Raw genomic sequence first — 22,603 nt, 5'->3', positions numbered from 1 at the left:
AGATGTTTACCAGGTAATGACCTTAACTTTTCTAAGGCACCTAGGAAATAGTTAAATTTACCAGGATGGTACATAGAGACAATAATTATGAGACTTTAAGGTAGAAGGTCCAAACTCTATCTTTTGTTTATTTTATGATACATTTTTTATATTAGGTGATACTTGAATTTTAATGAATCTGCTCTTGCACAATGTAAATGGGATGCTTCATAGAAGTGCCGTTTTAATGGAGTTTCAAAAGATAGAATATATGTGAAGGTACTTGCCAACTATAGCTATCCTAAATTCAAGAGTCAACCCAAAGATCATAAAAATAAATAACAGTATTCATGGAAAACTGTCTCAGTGTTTCCACATATTTGGTAAAGCTTTGAAATGAAAAAGAAGAAAGTTAATTTACACATTACAAATTCAAAAGATGATAGAGAATTAACACTGAATAAAACAATAAATAGGAAATCTATTTATATGATTAATAAATAAAACACCTTACCTTTTATGTAGGTTTGTCGAGATCATTTTTCTCCAGAGACTTAAAAAGAATAGTGGTTGCGTCCTTCCTGTTAGAAAATGGTGTTTCTTTCAATGTCTGTGGATTTAAACATAGGCTTACCCATGCCCACCTTACTCGTGCTGCACTGACCATACCACTCCTGAGTCTTGTGTTGGCCGCTGAGTAGCAGCCATGTGTAGAGTTGGTGGTGATTCTTGAAGTTTGAATTTCTGCCTCTCTTCCTCCCAGGGTACGTAACATTTTACTCAGAACTAGCTCAACTTTTCTCATTTTGTCAGTTTCTTCTATAGCATGGCAGCAGCTGCTGTTATTTCCTACTATTTTGGAATACTAATATGCCTTGGCAGTATAGTGAAACAAAAATTAATCTAAAAAATAACCATGTTAAAAGACTAGATGAGGCCGGGTGCGGTGGCTCACGCCTGTAATCCCGGCACTTTGGGAGGCCAAGGTGGGTGGATCATGAGGTCAAGAGATCAAGACCATCCTGGTCAACATGGTGAAACCCTGTCTCTACTAAAAATACAAAAATTAGCTGGGTGTGGTGGTGCGTGCATGTAATCCCCGCTACTCTGGAGGCCGAGACAGGAGAATCCCTTGAACCCGGGAGGCAGAGGTTGCAGTGAGCTGAGATTACCCCACTGCACTCCAGCCTGGTAACAGAGCAAAACTCCATCTCAAAAAAAAAAAAAAAAAGACTAGATGAAACTAAACCATATTCTCATGTGTCAGTTGGAATCTAGAGGACTCTGGCCCTTTGGGGCTATTCTTGAACCAAATTCTAGAGGTTATTAGAATGACAGTTCAAGGATAGCCAGAGAAGGGCTGGAATGACCTAGAAAGGTTCAGTGCAAACTGTTACATGCATATGACTTTCCAAGCACATAATAGATGGCTGTAAACAGAAAGGAAAGAAGTAGTAGTTATTTTATTCATAGCTTAGAATTTAGCTGTAGTAACGCGTTAAGTTGCGAGGCGGGGGAGGAAAGATCACTACTATGTTGGATCTCAGAAAACTCCGAAAGGTGGAAATGGTTCTGGACAAAGAAGGGAATGGCATCAAGGATGAATTCTCTTAACCCAGAGTACATTTCTTTTTAGAGAGAGTGACCTATTTGTCTAACTTTGCAAAATAGACGAATTACTTGAACCTTTGCCATTGATGTGCACATCCAGTGAGGGACAATTCATCTTTTTAGGAGAACTGACACACATTGCTTCCTCCTCATTTTTTAGCAGCTCCATAGACAACTACAAATGTGCAAAAGTTGGGAATGCATCTTTTTCACAAAGAAATACTCAGTTCTGCCCTGTAGGGTTTTTTCCACAACCATCTCCTGTGATCTTTCAAATTGGTTCATTAAAGATCTGGGCATTCTGAAGTAAAACTTTGATGTGGTTGGTACCATTTGTGGTCAGTCTTATTTGTGGTTTATATTTGGCCAGAGCATCCATGACCTCAAAAGCCTTTTCCAGATCTCTGTGTAGGTTTTGGCAACTTCTGTGTACTCTGAATAAAAAAATGCTGCCCTGATGCCACATCCCATGAAAGTTGCAAGTTCTTGTTTAACTGTAAGAGCTGTTTCTTACCATGTTCTATCCAATCTTCCTCCTGGTTTCAAACTGTTGGTAGTATTTTGGTCTAACCTTTGTTTGGAGGCTTTAGGGTTTCTTGTTGTCTTTTTGTTTCATTTTGTTTTGTTTTCCTGGTTTGAAATGCAGATTAATTATTTCTCTAGCTTTTTACATTGACTTTTTATTCATAGGAGAAATATATTTGTGCACATCTACCCACACAGATACTGTTTTAGTTTCACTGGGGCATTTGCCAAAAGGCAGAAGACAGATTGCTGTTGCAGAGTTGTAGATTATTATTATATTTAGCAAGATAGCTGGCTAAATCCTAACTTACTCCGCTGGGTGACTCCCTGGGATGTTATTTTCTCTATCTCTGAAGTTATTTGAGCAAGGAAAGCATTTCTTTTATACTGTCTGTATTCTGTTTTATTTGGTTCATATTTCCTTGGATTCTTTATGCATATTTTATGGCACTGACTTTCAAGAATAAAGATGTAGTTGAGAGGCATGCCAGAGTCGATGGTTTGTTGTTAGTTGATAGTTTGATTGATTAATATAGTAGGATTTTTCTGCTTGATCCTGACCTAACCCATTGGCTTTCTTTAGTGGACAGTTTTACAAGGACAGTGGCAGGTGCAGGGAATTGCCCACTTCAGCAGGGCTCTGACATACTTGATCTGTTTCTCCTTCCCTCAGGAAAAGCTTTGCCAGCAGAAGTATAATGTCTCCTGCATAATGATCATGCCCCAGCACCAAAGGCAAGGATTTGGACGGTTTCTCATTGATTTCAGTAAGTGAAGTACTTTATTTACTTTCATGATCCAGGAGGCTGATGGCTGTTACAGGAAACAGTAACACATAAAACTTTATTTAACCTGCATTGTTGTTTTTATCAATAGATAATGAGTTTTCTATTTATATTTACATAGGTTAGAACATCTTCCTCAAGTGAAAAATGTGCTGCTGCTCAGTGATTGTACTCTAGGAAATTGAGACTAGATCTCTCAGCAGCGGGCCTCATGCACAAAGCCATTACCCTGAATGAACCGACAGAATTACATTCCATTTTGTGGTGCTCATGCTCATTAGCACCAAAAGAGGCAATTATTCGTGATTAAAGCTAAAGGAAGTATTATTTGAAAGGATTTTCAGCTCTCTAAAATTTTGCCTGTAATCTTGTACAGTGCAAAGCAGAAAAGGTATATTTCCATTTAGAAAAATAATTTTCTAGGCAGCCTGTCCTGGGCCTTGCTAGTAGAAATAACTCTTACCTTGTTTTGTTAATTTCCCTTTTCTATTACGGAAATTAATACAGTGTTTGTATCTAGAGGTTTCCCAAGAAATATTTATCTTATATGCACTCATATCTTCTGAGCCTTCTCTGTTAAAACCAGAATAATATATAAAAGTACGCACACGGATAATGTTTTTAAAAATTGGTAGTTTGTTTTTTTCCTTGTTTATATGATACTGGATGTGTAAATGTTGTGTTAGGGGTACATTTGGAGAATTGATTCAAAATATCTAGATAACATGATGACCAGATATCCCATGATAATAGTCATTTCTGGTCATGTAAAAATCTGTCATTGGCCAGGCGTGGTGGCTCATGCCTGTAATCCCGCACTTTGGGAGGCCGAGGCAGGTGGATCACAAGATCAAGAGATTGAGACCATCCTGGCCAACGTGGTAAAACCCCATCTCTACTGAAAAATAAATACAAAAATTAGCTGGACATGGTGGCACACGCCCGTACTCCCAGCTACTGGGGAGGCTGAGGCAGGAGAATCACTTGAACCCAGGAGGTAGAAGTTGCAGTGAGCTGAGATGGTGTCACTGCACTCCAGCCTGGGCGACAGAACGAGAGACTCTGTCTCAAAATAAATAAATAAATAAAAATAAATCTGTCACTAGGAACCAGGTGCTTCTTGATTACCAGATTGCAGTTTATCTGCTTGTTAACTGAAAGGAGGAAAATTTAGGACTTTGCACAATGTTCATCAGCTATATCAGATGCAAAAACCACAATGTAAATGTTCTCACAGAAAACCATGAAGAAATACAGTGAATCTAAATCTATATTGTTAGGTATTGTAAAGATTAATGTCTGATTAAAGTGTAAAATAACTGAATAGCAGTTTTGACTGATTTATATAATTTATTGACATTGAAGAATGTGATTCTTTTAAAAGAAAAATTTTGATTATTTTTCCATTTTTAGATAATATTTTTAGTTCTTGATTCATTACCCTAGTCTTATCTATACTTTCCTGACCTAGTTATCCATGAAACCAGTAATCCCAAGGAGGGCCATCTTACCAAATGCAGTGTACCGTTTTTATTATTATAGAGTCCTAGCTGTAATCATTTCTGAGGGCAAAACCATTTATCTTGTTCTCTAGTTTTGTGTGTCTTCCATTCATAAGTAGTCCGTAAATATAGTTTCTGGTGTGCATAGCAGCCATTCAAGCCTTAAATTTTTGGTCATATCTATATGCCTACAGAATAAGGCAAACTCCTTAGCTCAATATTTAACGTCTTCCAACATCTAGTTCCAGCCTGTCCTTTACGCTTTTTCATCTACTAATCTCCTTTTTCTCAAATAGTCTGAGCATGGTCCTATACCTCCATTTTTTGTCTATACAGTCCCTTCCTTGAAGTGATCACCTAATCCTTTCCTAGTCTCTGTCTGTTCAAAATCCTGCCCATTGTTACAAGCCAGCTCAAGTATCTCTGCTTTTTGATCCCACCTCCTGGAATTTTATCTCATACATTTATTGTATATGGTATCACACTTACACTCTATTCACCCTTTTGTGATAATTATTGATGGAGGTGTCATACTTCCAACTTCTCTGTATCCAGTAGTACAGTTTCCTATATAATAATATGTATTAGATGGTATAAATTAAATTGTATTGATATAAACTAAATCTCCAAATTGATATGTTTGCTGTCCACAATAATTGTCTACCTAAAATTAAAAAGGAACTGGTACTTACTAGGTAAAAGTTCAAGCTCTAAATTCAGTAGCATCTTATTTGTACAGCATGATCTGGCACTAAGGCCTTCTACATAAGAAAACAATCTGGGTAACAAATACATTATCTTCAAATGCTATGTCTTTTTTTAAACCATTTTAGTGAAAACTGTTATTAGAATCTACCTTGTCGTTTAAAACTACAGAACACATTGAAACCTTTTCTGAGTGGCTCAGGGCCACCATGATGAATGCTGTCTACCAGGATGTGACCAGGCAAAGCAGTGCTGAGGGTGTGGTTTTTGATTTTCTCTTTCCTGTACACTTAGCATTGCCCCTGCTGGAGTGGGTTTAAGAAGTGCGATGAAAGATCTGAATACAGTTGAAAAGGGATTGGTGTTATTCCCTCAGAGAAGAGGAGACTAGGGGAAGAATTTTATAGCACTCAAAGAAAATGCGAACTGGTGTAAACCCAATAGAAATTCAATTTAAAACCAAAAGAATTTCTTGGCTATAAAAGTTGTAAGGAAGATAGAGTAGGCTGCTGAAGAAATTAATAGCACCTTCTCTTGGAAGTTACTTAAAGTAATAGTAGATAAATATCTTTCCAGAATGATTGAAATACAGCCTTTGAAGGTGGGGATGAGTCACATGACCTCTCATGATCATTTTTGACCTCATAATTTGGAGCCCAGGATAGAAAGCTAACTAGGGTTACAGGTTTTCTAAAATCTGCTCTGGTTTTTTAACGGACCTTTTAATGGTTATATTTATTTTATTTCTGTTTTGTACATGAGCCTGGGGTCTTGTAGTCAGGGATGTATTTTCAGTAAGTCAAATGAGGTGGTAAATCAGGTAGATCTTTATAATTGCCAGTTTAGTAAGCTGAAACAAGACACAAGCAGGGAGAGAGATATAGCTGCCCACTTGCACACTTGATCACAGATGTGAGTGGAATGTAATGCATTGTGTGTATATACACGCTCCTGGACTTACAGTGGGGCTATGGGCTGATAAACCCATCATAAAGTGAAAATATCATTAATTAAAAATACATTTAATACACTTAATCCACCAACCATCATAGCTTAGCCTGGACTTTAAATGTGCTTAGAACATTTACATTACCCCACAGTTGGGCAAAATCATCCAACACAAAGCAAATTTCATAACAAAGTGTTGAGTATCTCATGTAAGAGTGTTGTACCACATATCGCTAGCCCAGGAAATGATCAAGTATGGTTTTTACTGAATGGTGTTGCTTTCATACCTTAGTAAAGTTGAACCATTGTAAGCCAGGGACTATCTGTATAAAGAACTGCAAATGCAGTGCTTTGAACACTGTTCTTCAGGGCAACCGAGTGAGGTGGAATGGTCATCCATGGGACCATGTGCTGCTTACAGAATGAGTCATTTGTCTGTCACTTCCTAGAACAGCTTCTCTGGGATTTGTCAGAACAAGGCTCCCAAGGAGGCCATTTGCAGAGTTTGGCCAGAAGTGACTAAAGGGCACCAACTCCCAATTTGCTCATAAACTCCCTAGTGGGTTTTGTGACTCTTTGCCCACAACTGGAATGGGTGGAGGAGAGAGTGACTATCATGGATTGGTTGAGAACACATTCCTTTCTCTTGGATTCTAGGATTCCCTTTCTCAATCAGAAAATTTGAAAGTCTTCCCCATCTCTGTCTGTAAAGTCTTTCTATCTCTCTCTCCCTCCATCCCCACCAGACATGCAGAGAACTCCCTTGCCCACAAAACATTTGCAGTTCCTACTTCAGAGCCTCACACCGACAAGGCAAGGAGCTCTTCTTCTCCCAGCCACTGCTGAGCCCTGGGGCCCCAGAGCGCTCCCTCCCAAGCCCTGGACTGCTTCTGCTGCAGGGGCTGCCAGCAGTGCCTTATCCATCTCACTATTTTCTTCTTTAATTTTGAAATAATTTCAGACTTAGAGGAAAGCTCTAAGAATAATACCACAATTTCCCATACATTGTTGCACATGTTCACATTTTATCACGTCTGTTTTCTGCTCTATTATTTTCAATCTTTCCCTTTGTTTCTCTCTTTCTCTCTCATATTTTCTTTTCAGAATCATTTGAGAGTAAGTTGAAGACGTGTGGCGCCTTTATCCCTAAATATTACAGTGTTTTTCTACAACGATGCTCTCATATATAGCCATAATACAAATTATTAAAATCAAGATATTAATCTCTGCGCATTGTTCAGATTTTAAATTTTACCAATTTATACTGATGTTCTTTCTAGAAGAAAAAAAAAAATCTCCAGGATCACCTGGAGTATGTAGTTATGTCCCTGGAGCCTCCTTTAATCTGGAATAGTACCTGTTTTTTTGTTTTGTTTTGCTTTGCTTTGTGTTTTCCATGATTTTGATATTTTTGAAGCATATAGGCCACTTATTTTGTAAGATGTGCTTCAATCTGGGTTTATCTGATGTGTCTTCACAGTTAGATTTAGGCTGTACATTTTTTGGCAGGAATACCATAGAAGTGACCGTATGTCCTCCCCAGTGCATTTCATCAGGATCATATGATAATACATTTGTCTCATCACTGGGTTTAGGTGGTACCTGCCAGGCTTCTTCACTGTGAAATTACCATTTTTTGCTTTGTAATCAGTAAGTATCTGGTGAGAAGATACTTTGGGATTATATAAATATCAATTCTCATCCAATTTTCACCTCCTACTTTTACCTTCACTTATGGCTCTTATCTAAAATAATTATTACTATGATAATTACCAAATGGTAATTTTCTAATTTCATTCTTTCTACAACTTACTAATGGGCATTCTATAAGGAAGAATTGTTTCTTCTTCCCCATTTATTTAATTTTTTTGGTATAATTTTGGGTTTTAATTTTATTCTGTAGGTTATATCTTGTCATTACCATGATTGATTTTTATGTTCCCCAAACATCAAGTTGTCCTGGATTTATTTAGCAGCAAATGTTTCAAGTGGGTTCTTGTGCCTTTTCCACATGCCTCCGTCCTGTGGATTCTTCCTTTCTGCCACAGCATGATGTTCCAGATTTAGCTTATCCTTTTCTTAAGCCAGCGCTGGAATCATCCATTTCTCCCAAGAGCCTTGGTTCCTTATGGTGGAGAACAGTATTTAGGAACCGGGATCTGGGCCGGGCACAGTGGCTCCTATAATCCCAGCACTTTGGGAGGCCAAGGCAGGCGGATCTCTTGAGGCCAGGAGTTCAAGACCAGCCTGGCCAACATAGTGAAACCCTGTCTCTACAAAAAGACACAAAAATTAGCTGGGCATGGCGGCGGGTGCCTGTAGTTCCAGCTACTTGGGAGGCTGAGGCAGAGAATTGCTTGAACCCGGGAGGTGGAGGTTGCAGTGAGCTGAGATTGCGCCACTGCACTCTAGTCTGGGTGAAAGAAGAAGACTTCGCCTTAAAAAAAAAAAAAGAAGGAAACCAAGTTCTGATCACTTAAATGTGCCCATGGCTACTTGGGTGTCACTGCTTCTAGCCCTCTCAGAGGACAGAGCTAGGATAGCATGCATATTTATATCCGTGTATGTGCATCCGTGTATGTGCATGACTGTATTTATTGTTGATTGCCCATGTCTTTTATCAAAAGTAAACTTCATGAGAGTGTGGACTTTGCTTTTTGCTGCGTTCTGATCTTCTAGAAGAGCGTGGCACTTAGTAGGTTCTTAATTGTTGAACAAATGTTAAATTATGACGGGAAGAACTTTTAAAATGTGCTTTCCCTTCTTGTGTGTGATTCTTAGGGAGAATTTTATTTTATTAGAACATAAACCATCAGCACTGGTTTACTTACTTCCAAATGATGCCAGGTATGCCCTGTCTTCTTTCGAGGTCTGGTACTTTTGCTGAAATGCAGCCTCTACCTTAAGATCATTTCAGTTGCATCAGAAAGAAGATGTCACTGTCCGCTCTAAACCTTTGGCAGAGAAAGCAGAGCTGTGACATAATCCACATTTGTACATAGCTGGTTGAAGAGACACTTACCTTTTCCTTACCTTTTCTCTTATCAGATCATTCATTTCTTGATTGCATTTATTTTGAAAGGAAAATTCCAGCTTTAGCCATAAGAAGCTGTCAAGAAAGCTTCTCTTTGCTTAGCCTTCCCAGCAGCTCCTGGGTGAGTGCAGTCAAAGCAGTCATTAAGGAATAATAAGTTATGCTTTTGAAATGGTGCTCAAGTACTTCATAGCCTTTTCTAGGATAAGGAGCCTCCCACCTTCACCCCCATGACACTTGTTGGAAATACTGGACCAGCAGCTATATCCTTGGGCTTTTGCTGGGTTTTGGAAGACACGTTTTGACCTATGTACTCAAGTATAATGATGACATTTATTTTAATAGGATTCTAGTCTGTAATATAATAAGGAAAATGGCTATTTTTCCTTATTTTCTCATTATAATATGTTTCACTAAAAGCTTTTGCCATTACTGTTTTATTACATTGGTCTGAAGTACAATATGTTTTAATATGCTAAAGATAACATCAAGGTTGAAAATTGAGCTCTCAGTGATTTATTCAGAGGTTGACTGCTGCTGAATGCATTGAAATGAGTTGCATGAGACAGTGCAGCTAACGATTTATTTGTGTATCTTTTTTTAAGCTAAGCTTGTCATAAATAAGAGCAAATAAATAGCTCTTATAGAATAGTTTGTATTCATTGCCTCAATGAAAACATTGTAAATATGAAACATACGGTCTGCAGTCTCTCTCATTTTTTCTGAAAGCTAGTGTTTTGCCTTACATAGCTCAGAATTTTTTCGAGTTTTGGCATGCAGGTGGTTGTTTGTTTTTTTTTTTTTTCCAAACAAATTTTTTGTCTGTTTGGATTTCTAACATTGACTGGCATTTGCAATGATTTGAAACCCACTACTGGACAAATTCCATTCAAAGAATTGGGATGAGAATAACCTAATCTTCAGCGGTAACTGGAACAAAATGAAACCTTAGTGGGACCGTCAAGAGGGCAGGGACTTGGTCATTGCTAAACTCCAAGCCATGAGCACAGTGGCTAGCACATAGAGGATACACAATAAAGGATTGTTGGGGGAAATCAGTGCATGCCTGAGTCTAGTTAATCCACTTCTTTGTATGAGTGTCAGCACCTGCCAGATACATCCAGCTAGCTTTTGACCAGTAGTGCTTAAACTCAGACTTCCTCTCAGTCTTTGTTTTTTACACTTTATTTATCCCTTCGTCCCATCTTTCAGCAAACATGCTTTAAATACACTGTGCCAGGGATGGTCTAGGTGATGAGGACATAAGGATGAATGATTTAGTCCTTGCCCATAGGGTAGTAGAGGGTCAGACACAAAATTCTTCCCAGCCCTGCAGTTTCAAATGTGAGAGAGGCTGTGGCAGTGCAGAGGAGGAAATGCTTCCAACTCTATTTTCCATTTACCCAGTTAAGATATATGGAAGAGACACATTTTTCACATTTTTCTCTTCTCTTCTCTTCTCTTCTCTTCTCTTCTCTTCTCTTCTCTTCTCTTCTCTTCTCTTCTCTTCTCTTCTCTTCTAAGACTGGGTCTCACTCTGTCCCCCAGGCTGGAGTACAGTGGCCTGATCATAGCTCACTGCAGCGTTGAACTCCTGAGCTCAAGTGATCCGCCCACGCCAGCCTCCCAAGTAGCTGGGATTACAGGCACATGCCACCATTCCCGGCTGTTTTCCTGGGGAGAGGTGGGGGGTCAGGTAGAGACAGGCTCTTGCTTTTTTGCCTAGGCTGGTTTCAAACTCCTGGCTTCAAGCTCTCCTCCTGCCTCGGCCTCCCAAGGCACTGGAATTACAGGTGTGAGCCACTGTGCCCTGACCCGTTGTTAAAACAAGATCAAGAAAGATTTTGCTCTGCTTGGCTGAAATTAGTGCTATACCTGGTTTGGGTTTCAGGAGCACTCTTCCCCCTTGAACATATTTTCCAGCTTGTAATAGAGACATTATGTTTGAGATAGAATATTCTAAGATAAAAGTTTGCCTGCACTTACCTCTCTCATGATGGTATTTCGTTTTCTTTTTCTTTTTTTCTTTTTCTTTTTTTTTTTTTTTTTTTTTTTTTGAGACTGAGTCCTGCTCTGTCGCCCAGGCAGAAGTGCAGTGGCACGATCTCAGCTCACTGCAGCCTCTGCCTCCCGGGTTCAAGCAGTTCTCCTGCCTTAGTCTCCTGAGTAGCTGGGGATCACAGGCACACACCACCATGCCCGGGTAATTTTTGTATTTTTTAGTAGAGACAGGGTTTTGTCATGTTGCCCGGGCTGGTCTCAAACTGCTGAGTAAAAGCGAACCACCCGCCTCAGCCTCCCAAAGTGCTGGGATTACAGGCATGAGCCACCACGCCTGGCCCTAAACAACATATTTATGACTTCAGCTGGTTGTAAGGTAGTTTTTTGGTTCATTGGTTGGTTGGTTGTTGGTGTCATGTTTGTTTGTTTTTAAATATAACTTCATATTGGGTAAAACAGAAGGTTTTCCTTAACTTGTTTAGAATTGTTTAGGAAAATACTAGTTAGGAATCTGATTTTTTTTCTCCCCCACAGAGGGTTTGTGGTTAGCATGTTTGTACCCTAATATTCATGCTACATTTTCGTGTTTACCAATATAAAAACCTCTGTTTTGTAATTATTTATATGGAGTCCTGCTTTGAGTTAACATCATAGAAGAACTCTTTTTTTCAGCAAAATTGTTTTAAATTAATGTTTCTAAAGTGTATAAAAATGGTTGAGTGGATTAAAAGCAATTCAGTTTCACATGTAACCATTTGTCCACATGGAAATAAATATGTAGCACAGTTACACAGCAGAAGGTACGAAGAGGTGTTGCTGAAATCATGAGAAAATGTAATACAGGTGGACATCGCTCTCCACAATAAATTTGCATATGTCCTTTTTTGGGGCAAATACAGTCATCATTTTAAATGAAGTTGAAGAGTTATTTCTGTAAACAAAACAAAAGTCCTGCTTGTCATACTAGACAGCAAGGAAGCAAAAATTGTTAGGGTCATGTCAAAAAGACTTAGGAGTCAATTTGAAGAGGCTCTGACCAGACAATAAATATAATAATAAAGATAAAAAATTGCAATTTATTGCAACTTATCAAATGTTTAAATTCACAAGTTCATAATGATATTAAAAAACAAACTGATTTAGAGGATAATAGGAACCAGTTTATTATCTTGAAAACCACAAAAAAATGTAATTAAAGCATTTATCCTGCCTTTCTTATATAAACTGTACAGTGAAGTAATCAAGTAGTAAAGGAGGGGAAACATCATTTTATTTTTTAAATTTAAAAAATTTTTTTGAGACAGGGTCTTGCTCTGTCACCCAGGCTGTAGTGCAGTGGTGCGACCTCAGCTTACTGCAGCCTCAACCTCCTAGACTCAGGAGATCCTCCCACCTCAGCCTCCTGAGTAACTGGGACTACAGGTAAACACCACCATGCCCAGCTAATTTTTTCATTTTCTGTAGTCTTTTTATGTTGTGCAGACTGGTCTTGAACTCCTGGGCCCAAGCGATCCACCTGCCTTGGCTTCCCAAAGTGGTAGGATTATAGACATGAGCCGCCGCACCTGGCCAGAAACATCTTTTTATAAACATATTCCAGCTAACCAATGAAAATAAAATGCACAGTGGTTTACACCCGCAATCCGAGCACTTTGGGAGGCCGAGGCAGGCGGATTGCCTGAGCTCAGGAGTTCATGACCAGCCTGGGCAACATGGTGAAACCCTGTCTCTACTAAAATACAAAAAATTAGCTGGGTGTGGTGGCATGCGCCTGTAGTCCCAGCTGCTCGGGAGGCTGAGGCGGGAAAATTCCTTGAACCCGGGAGGCAGAGGTTGCAGTGAGCCAAGATCGCACCACTGCACTCCAGCCTGGGTGACAGAGTGAGACTCCATCTCAAAAAAAAAAAAGAAGAAAAGAAAATGACAGAATTAAAATATAACCGTTTTGTAATCCCCACCACCACTGTGAATTAATGGATGTAGACAATGAACAAAAACAATAGTTTCAAAAAGGACAACCAGAAATTATGTATCTTCTGATCAAGGATATTTGTAGTCTTGCCAGTGGATTGAACCCAAGTCTTATCAAGCAAGCATTGGATCTAGTTGCCATTTTGCAAGAGATATAGAATAAAGAGGAGCATACTGAGCTGCAGTACAAGTAGGAGATCAGCAAAACTCAGAGTGTGGACAGTATAGGTCAAGTGGCCCCAGTTCATCCACAGATAGATTACAAGGAAAAGAAAGGGGTGAAGGTAGAACCCCTAGATTAAAATGGCATTAAGATTTTTTTTTATTTTAATAGGCAAGACTATTCTCGTGGCTGGGCTGTTTTGGTGATGAAAGTATAAAAAATACAAGAGATTATTGTGAGAGTCAGTCTAGTGGTTACTTATGAGAGAGAAGGGGTGATTGGCTGGAGCAGATAGAAGGTTTTCTGGAGTAGCCAGCAAAGTTCTCTTTCTTGATCCTGGGTGATAGTTACAAGGACAGTTGCCTATTAAGCCATATATTTGTTTTTTGTCATTTTCTGTATCTGTGTTTTATTTTTGTTTTTTTAGAAAGTGATCATCTTAAAATGGGAGGTGACATCCTATGGTATCTTAGCACTTGGGTTTTTGTAACTCTTAAAACTGAAACTTACTCGATTGGTGGCATCCTATTAGTCATGTTTTAAAGAGAGACACGGTTTTCACCTTGACTGCTCGAAAATGAAAACTTGAGTGTACAAGTATTTAGTGTACGGGCATTAACTCCATGTCAGCCTTTGCAGAGCCATTTTTATGTGAAGGAAATGTACTGAAATTTACTTGAATCAAATCCTCTGAAGTGTTGAGTCTAGTTCATCAGAGAACAGCATTCCTGTAAATTTCACTTTCACTCTTAAACTTAGAAAAACATAATTGAAGGGTTGTGCATTAACAGAATGAGGATGAAATGAAGGATTCGGACAAGGAATGGCGATGCAGAGTGAGGATGGAGTACAGAGAAGGTATTTAACTGTGAGCCCGAGGAGAGAAAGAAGAGACACTGCAGCGTGAGAACTGTTTTCCCATTTTTCTTTTTTTGTGGGAAGAATAGCACCAGCAGACCCTGTAAGATGTGTACAGGAAAACTGCCCTTTCCTCCTCCTTGGTTGCTGAGCAGTTCTAAAATTTGGGGTAGATCTTTAGGCACTAGAAACAGAACTTAGAGAAAAGATGTTAAAAGTTAGATTTTTAAGAAAGGGAAGAAAAAGGCTAGGATGACTTAAAATGTCCTGAACTGAGGCTGTGCTATTTATCAGAAAAACGGGTTTCCTTCCTCTTAAGAAGGTGATTCTCTGTTCGTAGACTAAGAGTCCTGCCCTGGGGTTCGCCCAGCGTTGGAGCTTTTCTCCATGAAGTTAAGGACACTAATAAGATTTTTCTCTACCGAAGCAGAAGATGCCTCTGAAGACAGCCTTTCAGCCCTGTAGCTTTTCAGTTGCATCCAGTTAAAAACTTATAGAATATAATGAATGTTTTTAGAGAGGAAATAAAATGAATGATGCCCGTGAATTTGTTTTAAACATTGTTTATTTTACCTAATAATTTATATAAATATTCCTTGAAGAGGAAGAGAAATCACCAGATTTAATTAATAATCGGAAGCTTTTTAGAGGATTTACTTTGAAATACCTCCCTGCCAATTTTTCATAAATTAAGCATAAACTTTCTTTGACCTCATCACACATAATTAAATAGCTGTGGAAGGGTTAAAACCAACTAAAAAGCAATTCTGTATCTCAGTCTCCATTCTCCTGCAAAATTATACAGGAAGTTTGTTTCAGTTCTCAAGCAGGGTAATTACAAGAGACAGTTACATAATTTACAGTTTCAATCTGCTTGTCCATAATCACACACTTCTACCTAGTTGTATATACCCCCATGAGTATGTGTGTTGTACTTTGATTTGTAAATGATGATTGCAGTGTGATTGATTCCTTGCAATGTAGCATATTGAATTGATTTTTTAAAAAATGAACTTTAGCTGTTAACATGTCTATTTGAGTTCCTGTTATTTACGTAGTTTGTGGTTCTTGCGTTCAGCAGTTGCATACCAGCTAACAAATTAAACTCCCAGAGCTTTTTTTCTCATTAAATTTGGAAAATAGAGTGTCTCTGTACAACCTAACCGGAAAAGTGCCTAGTACCTAGTAGGCACTCAACTGTTGGACATAGCACAAAACCATTTCAAGCCTTTGAAAGTGGAATGGAGATTCTTTGATTAACATAATGTAAAGTCTCATGGTGAGAATATTAGTATATTGTGGTGAAGCTCTGCTAATATTAATGTATTGTTGCTAAGTCTCAAATTTAGCTAAACAGCGGACAGAACAGCAGCTCATTCCAGGGGCTCAGAGAAATGTGTCATCTATAACCGAAGGGGTAGTCATTGCTATCTTTAACACTGCTGGTGATGATATTGCATATGTGTTTTGTTTTTCTAACAGCTAACATCTACTGTAGCCAATTTGGACTTTAAGATTCCCTAAGATTAAAGGCTAAGTCCCTGGCCGGGTGCAGTGGCTCATGCCTGTAATCTCAGCACTTTGGGAGGCTGAGGCGGGCAGATCACCTGAGGTCAGGAGTTCGAGACCAACCTGACTAACATGGAGCAACCCCGTCTCTACTAAAAATACAAAATTAGCCAGGCGTGGTGGTACATGCCTGTAATCCCAGCTACTCGGGAGGCTGAGGCAGGATAATCCCTTCAACCTGGGAGACAGAAGTTGCGTGAGCTGAGATCATGCCATTGCACTCCAGCCTGGGCAACAAGAGAGAAACTCCCTCTCAAAAAAAAAAAAAAAAAGCTAAGTCCCTACATGACACCAAGTCCCTGGGCAAACCAGCCAGCTACTTGTCTGGCCCCCGGCTCCCGCCCCAGCTCCGCTGCCTAGGGTATGTGCTGCACAGCTTCAGAGGGGCCTCAGCAATAACCCTGGGGGGACACAGCCATTGACCTCCAGAGGCTTCTTACCTCAAATCACGTTTCAGAGCATTTGGGAGATAAATAAAAAGTAAGCGAAAAGAAAAGTAGATCAGTGGAGTGGGATTGTTTGTCTAGATAACCTGAGGACAACTAGCAACAGTTTCTCTGTCTTACATTTCCAACAGTAGTTGATCAGTCAGATTAGGTGATAGGCTGTACTTTGATTTTAGAAAGTCATCTCAAAAACTGACAGATTCCCTTTTGAAATGTACTTTGTTTGAAAACAAAGAAAATTTCTAAGGAGATTTGTATTCTCATTTTTTCTTTCTTCAATTTTGCTGTGTATTTTTGTTTGCTGTGTGAAAGCTCATCATCCAGAATTGGAATTACAACATAACTTTGTCCTATTTTTAAAAATTACAGCTGGTACACACACACACACTCCCTTCCACATATACACACAGCATTTTAGGGGGCTTGTAGGAGAGCAAATGGAAAGGCAAGTTGCTATTCCAACCATCCTGTCTCCCAAACCTGGTTCTGAAATCAGTGATACTGCCATGATTATGTAAATACAACCCCTCTCCTACCCTCCACTGTCCGTCTGTGGGGTTGGACCAGATCAGATGACTAAATACTAGAATGAACTATCTCAGCTGCCTCAATAGATCCTCAGACCTATAAAAGTAGGCAAAAGATGTCTCAGTTTTTGCATTTAGTGATTTAGTTGAGGAAAATGTTCAATTGCAGTGTTTTCACAGCAGGAGAATGGTCTTAAAGGTAAAGCATTTTAAGTGCATGCAGTCATTTGTTTGGCGCAGATGCTTTATTTGAAGTGTATATGTGTTCAATCAAGTTTGCTATCTTAAAGCCTTTCAATGGTAAGTTCTTGTTACCAGAATTTTGTAACTTAGACATGAAAATTGTATCCAAGTTGGGGAACAAGCCTGGGGGGAGCCAGATATTTAAAATGCTTTATTTTAGTAAAAACTGAAGAAGTAAGTTATCTTCTATTTCAGTTGTGTTATTTTCTATTTCAAAAACTATTTCTTTTTTTAATGAATCTCTAATGTAGACTTTTGCCTACTTATAAGAGAGGAAATAATTTTAAAATGCCAAATTACTTCATCTTTATATTTTTAAAAATAATTGTATTCTTCCTTAAATATCCCAGAATTTAAAAGTGGTTTGAACTGTGGAAAATTTAAAAGGTCAAAGAGGAAGACCTTCCTCTGCGTGCCTTTCTCATTTCTGTCATGCCGAAGGCCATGGCACCGGGGCTTTATCATCACCTAACTGAAAGTGCCTCTCGGTCGCAAATCAGAGCGTTAACTTAGCTTGGTGATAGGCAATGGGCTTCGTGAACAATTTGGTTACTTCAACAATTTAGTAAGCTATTCTTATGTCAACATATTTTTAAAAATTATTGCCTTCTCCAAACAATTTTAGTTGGGGCATAAATGATACTGACAGAGTATAACATCTCTCATTCCATGATCATTTTATCGTGTGGCAGGTACCTCATTTTCCTAACAAGGAAATTGAAGGATGAATCTATTTTGTAGTCATCTTATTAAAAAAAATTTATTCTTCTAATCCACTAGACCAGGAACTCAGTTGTGGTGGCACACCATACACTCACAAATACTCCTCAGTTGAATGTTTAACGAAATGAAACTCTGTGAAGGGTATCACACAGTTCTTTACAGAGTGGCCATCCTCCCCCACCTCAATTCGGAGTGCCTCTATTTCTCTAAGATTTGCCTGCTGCTGGGATTTCTCATTAGGCACCACTGCTACCACCACAGCCCTGTGAGGTGAAAAGTGAAGAAGTGGTGCTGCACCCCATTTAATATTCTGGCCCAAGTATAGTCCCCAAGGCCCTTTCCTTAATGGAACCCATAATATATCTGAAACCAGACAAGTCATGAGGTTGGGTGGAACCCAGACATCTGTGGCTTTGTAAAGCCCAAGTGATTCTGACATGCAGGCAGGGTCGAGAACCACTGGGCTACACTTGAAGACAGAAGAAGGAGCAATAGGCCAGGCTCAGTGGCTCACACCTGTAATCCCAGCACTTTGGGAGGCCGAGGCAAGAGGGTTGCTTGAGCCGAAGAGTTTGAGACCAGCCTGGGCATCATGGTCAAACCTCGTCTCTACAAAAAATACAAACATTAGCCAAGCATGGTGGTGTGCACTTGTTGTCCCAGCTACTTGGGAGGCTGAGGTGGGAGGATCTCTTGAGCCCAGAAAGTTGAGGCTGCAGTGAGCCAGGATCATACCACTGCACTCCAGCCTGGGTGATAGAGTGAGACCCTGTCCCAAAAATAAAAGAAAAAGGAGCAATTATTTCTCTCACTGGGTAAGAGAATCAGGTGTAAATGCCATCTTACACAGCTGTCTCTGGCCCTCAGGCTGCTTCCATGTGGCACGTGCTACCCTGGCACCTCCGGCTCAGGAGCACATCCACAGAGGTGCACACTTCTCAACACAGGGGCGGTGCAGAGGGAGGGAAGTCCCCTTTCCTGCTGCCTGATGCCCTACTTGTGAGTTGATTTTCTTTCTAAGCACCTGTACCTTTTACCTGGAAGACTGACATGCAGAATGACCACCCCCGCAAGGGAGTGCACACCTACCCACAGAACCATGGAATTATCTGGTAAATCCCAGCATGGTCGGTCAGCTCAGAGACACGGGCACACCACACAGCATTGGAGGAGTCATGCACCTGCCATACATCTTCCACTGGGGAGGTTGAAGGAAGACCATTCCACTCTGGAATGGACTTGGAGGGGTAGGGACATTCAGTAAGAAAAATCAGTGGCCCCTTGGGGAAGAGCTCAGCACTGGAGGTCTGCTGAGGAGCTTGTGGGATCCCAGAGAAGAGAGAGGCTTAGAGTAACAGGCTGGAATGTGACCCAGAGCAGCCAGCCTCCTTCCCCAAAGACATGCTGTCTCCATGCTCAGGGTTTCACTGGGTCAGGCCATTTTTCCAGAGACACACTTGAGTCTTGTAAAATATTTGAGTCTTTCATCTGTCTCAGGACTGTCCCTGGGCTCTGCGGAAGCCTTTACCAGTCATTGTTTCTGTGGTTGCATGGGCTTGCCATTTCCTAAGGATAGTCCTTGAAGTTAAGGACTAAGGGGCCAAAGGGAATTTGGGGACACAGAACTGTGTTTGCTGGGAACTCTGTTGCCATTTCTTAAGACCACTCCTGAGGCAGAATTTTTTTTCGTGGCCTCTTTCTTTAATTCAGTTTGTATCTGAGTGGTTAGCCGGGGGGAGGGGAGAGGAAGGAAGGGTGGGATGAGAGGAGAGCTTCTGTCTGAGTCCATGGAATGGTTTTCAGGTTCCTCAGACAAAAGTAGGAAAAGAAAGTTAGCTTTTCTCAATCTGATTCTATAGAGCAGTCTGTCTCTGTTGCTTTCCTTCTGTCCAAATTTTATTTATTTCCCCTACCTTAAGGATATTTAGTTACCCAAATGATCACCTTGAGATTTGATTCATTCAATATGTTGAATAATAATCATAGCTAACACTTATTAGGATTACTGTAATGTGTCAAGCACTGTTCTGCATGCTTCATATTAACTCAATCCTTACCAGAACTGTAAGAGTTAGGTACAATTATTATTCACATCATATGGATGAGAGATCTGAAGCACAGAGAGGTTAAATAAAATCCCCAAGGTCACACAGCTGGTACATGGTGGACCCCAGATTCCATTCTGGGCAGTCTGGCTCCAGAGCCCGTGCTGTTCACCCACCCATAGAGCCTCTCACGATCTGTCATGTTGTATGCAATATATGACATATTGTTTTTAAATACCGGTGCCCTGTTGCCCAACTTCAAAAAATTCTCATCTTTGTTTAATGTACATGGTCTCAAAGTATGGTTCAGTGAGTCTACAACGTCATAACTATTTTCCTAGTAGTACTAAGATACTCTTTTTCCTTTCATTTTTTCATGAGTATACAGAAGAGTTTTCCAGAATGTCATGACCTGTGGTATCACAACAGATTCAATACCAAACCAATCTATGAAATCTAGCAAGCTGGGTGTGGTGGCTCACACCTGTAATCCCAGCACTTTGGGAGACTGAGGTGGGAGGATCGCTTGAGCCTGGGAGTTTGAGACCAGCCTGGGCAACATGGGGAGACCCTGTCTTCTTGAAAAAGAAAAAGAAAAAATAGAGAAAAAGGGAGAAAGAGATAATCTGACTGGCTTCTCTTAAGCCAGAAGTTAAAGAAATTTGCAAAACCTGAAATAATGCCACTCTTATTCACTATAAATTTTATTTATATTTTAGAAAGTGTAGGGTATTTTTTCATTTAAAAAATGTTACATAATGGTTTATTGTCATCTTTTAAATAAATTAATAAATATTTGTCAAATTTCTTAGTAAAATCAATAGATAGAGCCCTTATAAGCAAAAGCTCTTTGAGTCCTGAGACCAAAGCGTTTGAAAACCACCGATTTAAAGTATAAACCATTGCTATTCAAGTGTGGTCCATGCCACAGGAAGTTGTTAGACGTGCAGAATCTCAAGCCCCACCCCAGACCTACTGAACCGGAGTCCGTGCTGTTAAGCAGAGGCATAGAACGTCTGCACAAAGCGATTTGGCAACTCAGTGACCTCTAGCCAAATTTCAGTTTGGTGGGGCTTTGGCGAGTCCATTCTCCAGTTATCTGCCATCCAAGGAGCTGAGTGAGGTCTCACCTATTTGACATTCTTCAGTCATACTCTCTTCAGTGGCCACACCCTCATCAAAGCCAGCAGCTTCAGAGCAGGTTTCTAGCAGTGGTTTTCGAACTCGGGTACATCAGAATCACTTGGGGGACTTCTGAAAGCACAGATGCTGGGCTCTGCCTCTCCCCACCAAAGATTCTGATTCAGCAGGTCTGAGATAGGTTCTGAGAATTTAAAGTTCTAGCAAGTTGTCAGGTGATGTTGATGCCACAGGTCTCCACACTGAGATCTTGATAAGCAGCATTTATTCAAGTTCTTATATAATTACGTCATGCCCATAGGACTTACAGGAGAGAGTTCTTAAACTTCCACAGTTTCAACACCAATCTCTTAAAACGTAAAATATCTGAAAAATTCAAAATTTCCATCTTTGCCAAGGAGGCACCTGTATCTTTTAATAAATGGAAAGCAGTAAGATATCAGGCAGGTCACAGGTCATTTAGAGCACGGCTGTTCTCTTAAAATGCTGTGAGGACTAAGGTTCAGCTTCCTCTGCACTAATTGCAAAATCACCACAAAATTTAAACGAGGAGATATAAATAGGCTGTCAGGTTCATTTATCATTATTTAAACTGATAACATGCCATTCATCCACTTGGTCACAGTGCTGCTCTGCACCAGAAACCAGGAACAGATGAGCGTACAGACCAGTGAATTGCCATCTCCAAGCATGAGATAACTTGGTTAGAGTCATCAGATTTCCTGTGCTCAAAAGCTGCCATAAATCCCTGGCCTGGTGTCTGTTCCCAGGCTTGCAAACCCAGTGCTGTCGACTGATACAGACCTTTCAGCAGGATTTGCTGAACTAAACAGGTGTCTGATGAAAAGTGTGTAATCCTCAAAGATTATCATCCCCTAAAAGCAGCTGGTGACCCCAAACTCACATAACCCAGACAGATGGAAGTTGGGAGTGAGTAGGTTGCCAAAGTTTACACTTTGGTGTTTGAGGAGGTTCATATGGTTTGGTTCCAGGTAGTGGAAGATGGAGGTGTGCAGGGGTGAGGGTGTCTGCCCCTGTCAGGGGAGATCCCTGTCTCTATCCATGCCCTTGCCTGAGAACATGATTCTACTATGGTCCATTTACACCCTTGAATACCACTAGTTTAAAGGGAAGGAATTTTCATTTTCAGTGAGCGTTAACATTACAGTTATTATGCTGGGAATTAAATTTAATTTGGGAATTTGGGTCTGCAAAAACAAATCTTGACCTTGTCTAGATAGTTCCTTCCTTATCCTAATAGATCTGTCTACATGAGGTAACTCTCTACCACTTTGATTTTCTCCCCCTGGGGGAAAGTTAACCGTTTCAAACTCCAGGGAATCAGGGCTAGTTAACATGAGATTTGATTGTCTTACTACAAGTAGTTCAGCCTTAACAGAGGTGAGGCACACTTGGGTTCCATGCAGTACAGCTTAGAAATGCTTACTTTTTATAGACAGAAGTTGCACTGTTCTTCCTTTCCCTTTAAGCAGACATCTTGATAATCTTTTGAATTGATTATGTGGCCTGTATACTGCAACTCAGATGTCACCTTCCCCAGGATAAGTAATTCCAGTAAAGCAAAAGAGGAAGCCAGCTTTTGCTATGATCAAGATAGTTGATGTGGATGAGGGGTTTATGGGCTACCCCGTTTTCAATTACAAGGCTCCCACTCACAGAGTAAGTGCTGTTCGCCAGCACCTCTGGCTCACAGACAAGTTCAAGGGAATAATTTCACCAGCGATTAATTATACTGCAGCTACTGGGATTTGTCCTCCAAACATCACTTTGTTTTCCATCTGAAACAGCCAGGTTTCTCCAGGGAGAG

General features: G+C 40.1%; 1 protein-coding gene across 11 annotated transcripts in view; it reads left to right on the top strand.

Annotated features, from left to right (window-relative positions):
• KAT6B (lysine acetyltransferase 6B) overlaps positions 1 to 22,603 on the top strand; it is a 203,897-nt gene that overhangs the window by 165,361 nt on the left and 15,933 nt on the right. For all 11 annotated transcript variants that reach the window (XM_038009014.2, XM_038009013.2, XM_038009011.2 and 8 more), the window contains one exon: positions 2,789 to 2,882. In XM_038009014.2, the coding sequence (XP_037864942.2) occupies positions 2,789 to 2,882 (94 nt within the window). The remainder of the gene's footprint in view (positions 1 to 2,788; positions 2,883 to 22,603) is intronic.

This window comes from Chlorocebus sabaeus, chromosome 9 (genome assembly GCF_047675955.1).
Source record: "Chlorocebus sabaeus isolate Y175 chromosome 9, mChlSab1.0.hap1, whole genome shotgun sequence".
Taxonomy (NCBI): Eukaryota; Metazoa; Chordata; class Mammalia; order Primates; family Cercopithecidae; genus Chlorocebus; species Chlorocebus sabaeus.
Note: the sequence above shows the minus strand (reverse complement) of the source record. Positions and strands in the feature narration are given on the sequence as shown.